The 12,359-nt window shown below is 35.3% G+C and overlaps 1 protein-coding gene across 3 annotated transcripts in view; it reads right to left on the bottom strand.

Moving 5' to 3' along the window:
• PTPRQ (protein tyrosine phosphatase receptor type Q) overlaps positions 1 to 12,359 on the bottom strand; it is a 206,806-nt gene that overhangs the window by 142,558 nt on the left and 51,889 nt on the right. For all 3 annotated transcript variants that reach the window (XM_070599139.1, XM_070599138.1, XM_070599140.1), the window contains 2 exons: positions 3,163 to 3,345; positions 2,598 to 2,699 (listed from right to left, as the gene is read on the bottom strand). In XM_070599139.1, the coding sequence (XP_070455240.1) occupies positions 2,598 to 2,699; positions 3,163 to 3,345 (285 nt within the window). The remainder of the gene's footprint in view (positions 1 to 2,597; positions 2,700 to 3,162; positions 3,346 to 12,359) is intronic.

Genomic DNA, 12,359 nt, shown 5'->3' with positions numbered 1-12,359 from the left:
GAAGTGAAACTCTCGCTGTTTGCAGACGACATGATCTTATATATAGAAACCCCCAAAGAATCCATTAGAAAACTATTAGAAATAATCAAAAACTACAGCAAAGTTGCAGGGTATAAAATCAACTTATATAAATCAGTAGCATTTCTATACTCTAATAACGAACTAACAGAAAAAGAATTCAAGAACACAATACCATTCACAATCACAACAAAAAGAATAAAATACCTTGGGGTGAATTTAACTAAGGAAGTGAAAGACCTATACAATGAAAACTACAAGACTTTCCTGAAAGAAATTGATGACAACATAAAGAGATGGAAAGACATTCCAAGCACATGGATTGGAAGAATAAACATAGTTAAAATGTCCATACTACCTAAAGCAATCTACAGATTCAACGCTATCCCAATCAGAATCCCAAAGACATTCCTTACAGAAATAGAACAAAGAATCCTAAAACTCATATGGGGCAACAAAAGACCCCGAATTGCTAAAGCAATCCTGAGAAAAAAGAACAAAACTGGAGGCATCACAATCCCTGACTTCAAAACATACTCCAAAGCTACAGTAATCAAAACGGCATGGTACTGGTACAAAAACAGGTGCACAGATCAATGGAACAGAATTGAACGCCCAGAAATAAAACTGCACATCTATGGACAGTTAATCTTCGACAAAGGAGCTGAGGGCATACAATAGAGAAAATAAAGTCTCTTCAACAAATGGTCGGGGGAAAACTAGAAAGCTACATGTAAAAGAATGAAAATTGACCATTCTTTTTCACCATTCACCAAAATAAACTCAAAATGGATCAAAGACCTAAAGGTAAGACCTGACACCATAAGGATTCTAGAAGAAAATATAGGCAGTACACTCTTTGACATCAGTACTAAAAGGATATTTTCGGACACCACATAATCTCAGACAAGGGAAACAATAGCAAGATTAAACAAATGGGACTTCATCAGACTAAAGAGCTTCTTCAAGGCAAGGGAAAACAGGACTGAAACAAAAAAACAACCCACCAATTGGGAAAAAATATTTGCAAGTCATACATCTGACAAAGGGTTAATCTCCATAATATGCAAAGAACTCACACAACTGAACAACAAAAAATCAAACAACCCGATCAAAAAATGGGCAGGGGACATAAACAGATATTTCTCCAAAGAAGATATATGGATGGCCAATAAGCACATGAATAGATGCTCATCATCACTGATCATCAGGTAAATGGAAATCAAAACTACACTAAAATACCACCTTCCACCCATTAGAATGACAAAAATAACCAAAACAAATAGTAACAAATGTTGGAGAGGTTGTGGAGAAAAAGGAACCCTCATACACTGCTGGTGGGAATGCAAACTGGTGCAGCCACTATGGAAAACAGTATGGAGATTTCTCAAAAAATTAAAAATAGAAATACCATATGACCCAACCATCCCACTACTGGGTATCTATCCAAAGAACTTGAAATCAGCAATTCCAAAATTCCCATGCACCCCTATGTTCATTGCAGCATTATCTACAACAGGAAAGATGTGGAAGCAACATAAGTGCCCGTCAACTGATGATTGGATAAAGAACATATGGTATATATATATACCACAGAATATTACTCAGCCATAAAAAAGGATAAAATCATCCCATTCACAACAACATGGATGGACCTTGAGGGTGTTATGTTAAGTGAAATAAGCCAGATAGAGAAAGACAATCTCTGTATGACTCCACTCATATGTGGAAGTTAAACATGTAGACAAAGAGAACAGATTAGTGGTTACTAGGGGAAAGAGGAGCTGGGGGTGGGCACAAAGGATGAAGTGGTGCACATACAACACTACTGACAAACAATAATGTACAACTGGATTTTCACAAGGTTGTAAACTATCATAATCTCAATAAAAAGTTAAAAAATATAGTATGCATAAAACATAAAATACAAATCCAAATCCCAAATATATTCCTCAAAAGTAATTTTCTTACGATGATATATGTCTATAACTCAGTGAGGTACCAGTAGAAAGTGGTCTCAGTTGTAAAGTTGATTTTACTCAAGTTAGGGAAAGATTTGTTCAAATATTCAGTATGAAGGCTAGTAACATTCAGGAATAACGTCTTGGCAAATTATGTAGAAAAACCTGGAAAATATCCTGAACTCATTAGCAAGCTAATCCTAATATGATAAAAAATGTTGCAGGTTGACAGAATCTACTAGAAAACTTATGTAAATGTGTATTCATATGAATGTTAAAGTTGAAAAACACAGTTGTAACATACATTAGTTGATGTTCAAACCATTCAAATCAAAATTTCAGCCTTAAAAATTCCCATGGAAAAAAATTACTGATTTTTTACAGAGCATGGGTAACTTCAGGATCAAAAAAAGCATTTTATACTTGATTTTATTGACCATAAATCTGACTTTGCTAGCTTCTTTTACACCATGACAATGAAATCTCTGTATAATGCTGGTGTGGCACACAACTGATACCCAACGCGAGGGAAATTTTTACATTATGTCTTCTTTCTATGTACATGTTTTTTGAAATGTGATGGATTCAAAACATATCACTACCCACTACTGTATTTACCATCTTCTTCAGTCAATACATGTATGGGTGCACTCCGAACTCCTTCACCTTTGAGGGTACTAGCAGACACTTCAATCATATATTGGGTATATTTCTTCAGTCCTAAAAAGAAATAGAATAGATAAGTTGAGACTTACAAAATATCCTTTAATAATATGCAAGAGGCAAACTGTGAAACGTCTCTTAGCAATCTTTCAAAAGTAAAACCTAACTGAAAATGTAGTTCTTTGGCATAGCAACTCTCATTATGAAGACAAACTGATATAGGATAATGTGTAAAAGGATTGACCTAGTGTATTCTTTCATGTGACCTGCAATAGACTCCTAGCTTATTTAACCAGAAAACCAGAATTGTCATACTCTGTATAAAACTAACCACAATATCCCACAACTAGAAGGACCTGCAACTAAGATATACAACTGTGTACAGGGGGAGTTTGGGGAAATAAAGCAGAAAAAAAAAATAAAACTAATCACACTTACCATTTGTAATATGACAACAAGCTAATACTTTATGGCCACTCTTTCAAGATAAAAGTAAATATCTAACATGATTTTTTTTTACCTTTAATGCTCTGGGTCAAAGAGGTTGTATTTAGAGTTCTTTCCTCCTTTCCATCACTTCTCTTGAGATAAATGGTATATTTGTGAATGATTCCATTGGGAGTACTCGGGGGAAGGAATGACAGCTCAATCTCTCCAGAGGAAATATTTTTGTAAGTAATATTTTCTGGGGCACTACCAGGCACTGAAAAAAACAAAAGTACACATGTATTAAACAATTTCATCCAAAAAATCTATTCTGCCCAAGTTCTCACCCGGGTGCACTAGGATATGTATATATGAGCATTCACTAGAGTGTGATTATTACATCCATCTTAAACGGAGTAAGGCGTAGGTAAATTACAGCACTTACAAGTGTATAAGAAAAATTTCATCTTAAAAGAAAATTCATACTATGATTCTACAGAATAATGTTTATAGGATGATATTTCTTACATTACAGAACATGAATATACAAGAAAGAGGATGGAAAACATTTAAAAATTAATTCTGCCTTTCATTAATAATAATAATAATATGCAAAAGCTGAATAGATTAGTTTTTGCATACAAGATCTTTGAAAAGGCAATATACCTCTCCTAGAAGTAAGGCCTGGGAAATAACGACCTAGGAGCAAAGCAATCTCCTAAAGGTACAGAATGCAATTAACTAAAATATTAGTTTTATGTGTCTACCAATGTTCTTATTGTACTGAACGCAGTGGTCACAAAATGGTTCTCTACATATATACAAATGCTAATACTACACGTGGGATTCCAATTCTGGCAAAATGTTGAAATAGATAATCCAAACTGAATGGCTATCTTAATTAAAATAATTAAAACTCTGTATAAAATTAAAACATTTTTCTCGTAAAGAATTGCAGAGCTGACAAGAAAGTTAGAAATCTGTACTAGCCAAAAAACAAAAGCAAAGAACAAAACAATATAAAATAAAACAAACAAAAAACAAAGCAAAAGGAGGAACCCTGAGATAGAAGCTGGTAGTAAAGCCAGTTTTGCCTTGGAAGGTACTGGTTAATCCTGGTGACTGTAAGTTTCTGTATTAACAGCATGGAATGCCAGAGAGAGAAGATAAAGCCTTGATCCAATAGAAAGTTAAGGAATATCTCCACATGAAAAGCTGGAACTTTAAAAGAAGGCAATTTCAACCAGGGCCGTTATACTGGACAACTCTAGGGCCCCCCTTGAATTCTTCAGCAGAGTGCCACAGCATTCAATGCGAGTGGTAACTCCTGGACTTGTGCAATGTGGTGCATTCACTCTTAGGGGATGGAGAGTAAGACGTAAATCCACCAGGAAAAAGAGGACAGAAAAGAAACTTTTCTCCTGCCACTCCTCTGGATGAAGACGTGGAAAAACAAGAAAAATTCTGGAGGTTTGGAAGTACAAGACCATCTCTCTGAGCCTATGTGGTCCAAATCCATGGCAGCCATGCAGCCTGAAAAAACCTCTACTTCAGAATTTAAATTAAAATGAACGTGTAATCCTGAGTTGCAGTTATTCAAAAGAAACTAGCAGAAGCAAACATAAATCTTCTCTGAAGGAACTCAACTTCATCATGTCACATAAATTCCCCATAAGTTTCAAGGAATATGAGCTCACTGATAAAATCACTAAACACACGAGCAAATCAGGCACCAACAGATAAAACCAGCAAAGAAAATGGAAAAAATAACACGCACTCACACACACACGCGCACATGCATACATACAGGCCAGTCAGACTTCAAAAGACTTCAGATACTGAAATCACCAAAGAACAAAAATACAAATGTTTAATATATTTCAAGAAATCGATGAGATTTGAAAATATGAGCAAAGAATGTGTTAGATAATAATATGCATTATAAATAAGCAAGCAGACTTGAAAGAGAAACAGACAGACCTTCTAGAACAGAAAAATAAAACATTAAAATTCTCTTGATGTATAAAAGTGCAGATTAGACAGAGACAGAGAGAAATTTAGTGAAAAAGATGACAGTATTGAAAAAAATTTCAAGAATGTAGTTCAGAGAAGGAAAATATGGAAAATGCCAGTTGAGACATAAAGGATATACGGAGGAGGTCTAAGATAATGGAGAAAATAAGGAAGAAGAAATACTTGAAGGGATAACGGCTGAGATTTATCAGCCTTGTTGAAAGATATCAAGGTTCAGAGCAAGGAATCTCAATAGGAAATCCCAAGCAAAAATTTTTTTTAAAAAATCATATTTAGACACATCATTGTGAAAGTACAGAATAGCAAAAAAGAGAATATCTTAGAACCAGAAAGAAGACAGACCATCTACATAGAAATGACAATTAGATGAAAAATTGACATCAATTGAAAAACAACTGGAATGCTATCCCCAGAAAAATTAACAAAAGCAAAATAAAAACACATTCAGACTGTCAAAAACAGAGAGAATGCCATCACTACATCCTCAATAAATGAAATTGTAAACAATGCACTTTAGGCAGAAAAATACTTATTGGAGATGAAAGATCACAGTTACAAAGATAATGGTTTAAAAATTGCCTGCATAGAACAATAAAAATAATGACTAATTCGGGGGTTAAACAATATAAACTAAATATGTAAATATTATTGCCATCATAGAGTCCTGCTATAACATTCTTCCCTTTCAAAAAAAAAGAATTGAACCTTTTTTTATTGGCATTGTAAATACAATGGATATAAAAATTGCCACTAATAAATTTAGCAAAGTAGAGAAATAAAATTCAGAAGCTTTGAAACTGTAGATGTCATGCTCCCCGTCCCAATTGTTTCCTGTTATTGAGTGTATTGCATCTAAGGAAGACTTATTAGAAAAAACTGACATAAGAATGTTGATATTTCTAAAACTTTGGGAAGTAGTGTAATTCAATACATAGTGTGATGTAGGAATATATAGGAATATAATCCTACTTTCCCTCTCCAAACACCCAAAAATCTTCTCTAGTGTCTTCCCAAGCCAAGTCATTAAATTGAGGAAAATCCTCAACAACTACTCTGAATGCTTTCCTAACCTTCTGGCTCTAAATGAAGAAATCTTGGACCTGCTGAGAACACAACATCTTAGTCCTCTTGGGTAACAGGTAGCTCTTTGGTTTTCTCCCGTGATCCCTATGATCATAAGGCCTTGGAGTTGAGTGTTTGTATATATTGCTCCTCTTCACCATATCCAGATCTTTTCTCCTTCCTTCTTCCTGAAGAACTCTATATCTACCCTTCCCTAAGAAAATCATTTAGTTACTCTGCTGCTTCTTCAAACTTCTTACAAATTTTATTTCCTGGATGATTGACTTCCTCTCTACCTCTCTTAGAGATGGCAACATTGATTCAAAAGACCTGTCCAATTCCTTAGACTCTCTATTCCTTGATTTCCATAATTCCAATAAGCTTTTCCTCCACCTCGCTTCAACCACTAGCTGTCATGGCCACACCCAAGACCTTGTCATTACCAACAACTGCCAGTATTGCCCTCTTTGGCAACCACCTCCTATCTTTCTAGCTTCTTCATCCTGTACTGCCTACCCAACAATTCTTTGACCCTCCTCAAATCTTCTCTGTTCATCACCTCACGCTATGTCCTCATCTCCCTACTTACACAGGTTGGAGTCCATAGTCTATCACCACATTCACTCTTTGGCAATCTCCATCTACCCCTTTTTCTATCTTACTTCTCTGGTAAAAATCCCAATTTCAGTTAAACGGAACTCAGTTTTGGTTCCACATCTGCAATGTTAACAGCTGAACATATCCGAATAAAATACCACTCCATGCATACTAGCCTCACTTAAATTTATAACTTCAAATCTCGAATGAATTTTTTTTCACTACCTGGCAGTCTATATTTTTTTTACTTAATTCAGTCTCCTACTCTGTTATGTGTTTTCACCATCTTCCCTCTCCACAAACATTCAATATCCCCTCCCCCTCTTTATTCAAAGCTGATAAACTTGCCCCTCATCCCACTGAGAAAATAAAAACATTCAGAAGAGGACTATCTTGTCTTCTTACCACCAATTTTCCTTTAACGGCCTTCTCTCCATACTTCTTTCCAAGGCCTAGCTGTCCACTTCTACACTAGATTCCATTCCATCGATCTAGTCTAGTCAGACTTTAGACTTGAATTTATTCCCTCCCTGTTGTATTGTTATTTTTTCTCTCTTGATTGAATTATTTCTATCATTGTATACACGCAAACACACACACATTCTATCACAGTAAAAACAAGGGACTCTTGATTCCCCTCACTCTTTCAGCTTTTACTCCATGCTAGCTTCCACTTTATATCAAAATTCCTCAAATTTTGCCTTTTCTTATTTTCTCCACTTTTTTAATCTATTATTCTGTCTGAGGCCCTCTTCAGTTGGGCATTTTCCCCACATTTTTTCCCATGAAACCCACTGTTGTGAAGTCAACAATAAAGTCCATCTTCATCTTGCCAAACCACCACTCAATTGCATGCCCTCATCTTACCTCACAGTCAGCAGCATCTAACATAGGAAATAAATTCCTTCTACTTGAAAATCTTCATTCATTTGCCTTCTAAGACATGACCTTTTCCTGATTTTGCTCCTACTTCACTGGCCACTTCCTTAGGCCTTGACTGGCTCCTCCTTGACTTCCCAAAATCTATGGTCATATTGCCTCAGGACATATTTGTATGCTTCTTTTTATCTCCATCTACACTCTCTGACTTGTGACTTTATCTCATCCCTTGACTTTGAAGACCAGAGATATGGTGATCCCTCCAAATTATGTATTCAACCCTGGATCCTTTCCCCGAGTTCAGACTTACATATCCAATTGACTTCATGACAGGCACTTAGATATTTCAAATATGTTCAAAACCGAACTCCTGAATTTCCTCCAAACTGACCTCTCCCTCTGACCTCCCCATCCAGTAAATGGCACTGTCATTCACCCAGATACTCAGACCAAAAACCAAGTAGTTAATCTTGATTTTTCTCTTTACTCTCACATCCAACATATTCAGTGGTAAACTTCTAAAATTGCAAATCATATCATTTTCTTGTCTCATAATTCTCCAATAACTTCCCATTAAAATTAAACTCCAAACTTCTTAGAACGGCATCCAAGAATCTGCATGTTCGAACTCTGCCTGTCTCTCCTCATCTGCTAATTCTCTTGCCATATCTCGTACTGCTCAAATGACAGAAGTGCTCAGCTCTTCCCCAACCATATAAAGTGTTTTCCCACTTCAGGAAGTGGCAATTGCTGTTCCTCTTTCCAGAACACTTTTCTTCCTTAACTTCATCTAAGTGAATTCCACATATTATTAATATCTCTAGGCAAATAGAACTCCTTCGAGAGGCTTTCTCTCAGTCCTCTATCTCAAATAGCCTGCTCACTACTCTATAATTCTCTCTCTTCTTTTCCTGATAATTTTTCTTCATGAAATTTATCACTACCAAAAGTCATATATATTATTTGTTTCCTGGTTTAGTTCCTATTATCCTTCTTAGAATGCTAAGTTCCAAGAAGGTAGGAATGTTGTCTTATTTACTGCTGTGACTACAGTGCCTGGTACAGTAATAGCACTTGATATGGAACCCATACAAATCTGTTCAGTGAATAAATATGTTCAACATGATACAGAATATATTAAAAACATGACAGAAACTCAGGGCTAAGGAAAATAAATAAGATTGAACTTAATAGCTCTTTAAATTGCAAGAAAAAAAGGAATTAGTGATGCTATGCTCGAATTTTAGAACTCAGTATAGTTTTTGATTTTGAAAACTTCTCATTGGAATTTGCTAAGTCATCCCTCTCTTGAGTCGCCTGCTACCACCACTAGTCAGGCTATAAATACGCATTCTTGCCCCAGGCTTGCATTTTTGTTCATTTGCGCTTAGAGGATGACCACAGCTGGAATCTTCAGGGAAAATAAAGCAAGACAGACTTGATGACTTACTGATTTTTGGAGACTGATGATGCCCTTAGAGTTTTCTCAAATAGAATAATGTTTCCAATTGTAGAAGTATTGTATAAAACAGACAACTCATGAATAAAAAGTAATTACTATAATCAGTTGGAATAAGCTGAATCTATTTAAAAACTAAAAATAAGAAAGTATTCAGTTCATGTTGATACTGAAATAGAAAGTGGGAAATTACCTTGCGTAAGCCAAAAGATTGTTTGTCATCCATAGTTTTAATATTATGTAGAGAAATTAAGAAATTCTATTAATGAATATAATGAATAAAAGTAATATAAATAGTGAATATATACAAGGAATATAAATAACTCTATACAGTCATATACAAAATTGTGGTCAACATCTAATTTAGTATCCTCTAGTGATTGTTGCCCCAAATCAGATATATTCAAGGAATTTCATGAAGGGTTTACTGTAAAGAAAGGTATGTCTTAAAAAGGAAAGAGAATATATAGATAGATAGATAGATCATCAAAGAGTAATTTGTATGACAACTTAAATTTCTTTATGTGATTACTGCAACCTAAATAGGAGAAAACACAAATTAATCTCAAGTTTGTTGGTAAACTGTACATTCTACACTTAAAACAGACACACACTCACACACACACACACACACGCATGAGATCAATCTTGTATTGATCCTTTCTGTTTGAGCACAAGAATACTATACTTCTAAGCATTAGTAAACTCTGATTCCTAAACCAAGATAAAATATTTCAACAAATAATTTACTCTTATTTGAAATTAGCAGCAGTAACACATTACTGAGTTAGCACATGCCTCAATTTCTCATGAAACAATATTGAAAAGTGGGCTCTTGCTTTTTATAAGAGTAGAGGTTGTTTCACTGTCTTTGATAAGAATATGAACCCTGGAACAGATAGTGGCTCTGGAGCACACCCTACTTCAAATGACACCTTGAGACTCTACTTAAAATTCTAGCTTCCTCTTTTGCAAAAAAGAGCTAAAATTGGTGGCTCAGTAGAAGCAAACACGATCTAGGAAAAGTCACTAGTGTAGATTTCATTGCCCACCATTTCCATCCAGATGGAGAATGCACAGACTTTGAGAGTACCTAATTTAGGACAGAGAGCTGGAAATTAGGCATATGGGCATCGAAACCTATGCCCTATTTTTAGGCGCCTTTTGCTTCAGAAGAGTCTAGTGACAAGATGACCCAATTATACCCAACCAAATGAGTGGGCTAGTGAGCTCTGGCATGAATTGCTTCCCCTTTCTCTTTATTTTTCATGCTAAATCACGAACACTAAAATGGGGTTCAGGAGGCTTACTTTCAAATCCCAACATTACCTCTCATCCACTATAACTTTTTAGTCATTTTACTCATGTTCCTTGGTCTCCTCATCCATAAAATAAAGGGTTCTATGTGTTTTCTGACACTTCTGAAACTAAAGTTCTCATTTTAAATGACATTTCAAGTTAAGTTCTTATAGTCACTTAAGGTGTACTATCACTCCTTTAGAATTAAGCTCAGACAATAAATAATGAAATGAAAATTAAATTTACTTTTTCAATAGTAAGTAAAAGATTACATGCATGTAATAATTAGCAAATAACAAAAGACTCAATCATTGAAATAAGTGTTCTTGATGCTGTGACCACTTAAGTAGTCAAGTATTTGAAAGCATTCATGAATGTAGTGATTGTTTAAGGTCACAACAGGATCTTTGAAAGTTGTTACTTTTCTTCCTCATGCTGCGCAGAGCCGAAAAAGCAAAATATCACTGCAACAATGAATAGGAAGGTCCTGCATATATTTTATAATTTACCAGTTTTATTAATGGCTTCCAAAACAGCATGTATTTGTGAAGGGAATGGGCGTTACAGTCAGATGGATTTAGGTTCCAATTCCAGCTTCATCACTTACCAGCTGGGTGACCTTAAGCAATTTAAACACCCACCAATTAATATGAACTTTAGGAGGGTGGAAATTCATTTCATTCTACAGTGCTATAATCCCAGTAGCGCCTGGCATATTATAAATTATTTGTTGGATTATTTGCTGAAAAAATAAACCTCTCAGACCTCAGTTTTTCATTAGGAATGAAGATAATACCTTAATGCTTTATTCTAGAATTAAAAAGACTGTGAAAGCCAATAGCAGAGCATGGTACTTTGTAGGTGCTAAAAACCTGTTTGGTAGATGCTTATTTCTTTCCTTGACCCAGTGTAAAAAAAAAAAATGCAGTTAGGTAAAGAGTAGATATTTTTCTCAAAAATACTTATTTTAAGCACAATATTTATAAAAGCAATGAAACATGGCCAATATATAGTTAACATCAATTAGATTTCACCATAAGGGATAACTTATGATGATAAAAAATGTTCCTTTCATTACTCTCTTACTCCTGCAATTACAACTACTGCCATCCTCTATGAACACTTTTGTGCCATCTAATTTTATTAATTTCTGTGGCCAGTCTCTAGAGGATACTTTTGTTCAAAGGTAAACTGCTTTATTAGATTCCTAGATCTTCAAGGTCAGGGACAGGGCCTCACATACAGCATCTGGCTGAACCATCTGAAATTGCACATATTTGGCCATTTACAATGTATAGAAATAGCAACTCCATATGGTTCAGCCAGTAGCTAGTCAATTAATGTTTATTTTTTTGAATATAGAGATAAAACAGTAACTTTACACTTAGTTCTTAATTCTCATTTTACATTATAGAGTTGGCCTAAGAATGATGCTCCAATATATGATTATAAACATACTATAAATGATACACTAAGATCATCAGACAAAATGTCTTGCTACATGCTATTTGCTCTCACATCACTGAAACTGAAACACAAGTAATTCCTTGCTCGCGTCATTTCCTTTAGATGGGATATGCCCTCCCCGCCCACCCAACAACCTTGACAATGTCCATTCCACCTGATTCCCTAAGAATGCTAGCTCCTCTCTAAGGCTTCTCCAGGCATGCCCTTTCTGTGTGCCCCCACTCTGGGCCTCTATCTATCTTCATGCCTCGTTAGAGTGTAGGAATCTATTCTTATGGGTATGTCTCTCCTTTTACCGAATTTGAAGGTAAGCAGTTACTCAACCCCAAATTTGCAGGTACATTGAAAGGATCTTTGGTTTATCAAGGTCTTTCATTTGAAAAAACATCACTTATTTTTATTTTGGAGTTCCCTTATATGTAAATCAGACTCTAAAAATTGGTATAGCATAACTTTTCCCATACTTTAGCAGAAAGAGCAAATTCCTGGATTAT

Source organism: Equus przewalskii, chromosome 29 (assembly GCF_037783145.1).
Source record: "Equus przewalskii isolate Varuska chromosome 29, EquPr2, whole genome shotgun sequence".
Lineage (NCBI taxonomy): Eukaryota > Metazoa > Chordata > Mammalia > Perissodactyla > Equidae > Equus > Equus przewalskii.
Note: the sequence above shows the minus strand (reverse complement) of the source record. Positions and strands in the feature narration are given on the sequence as shown.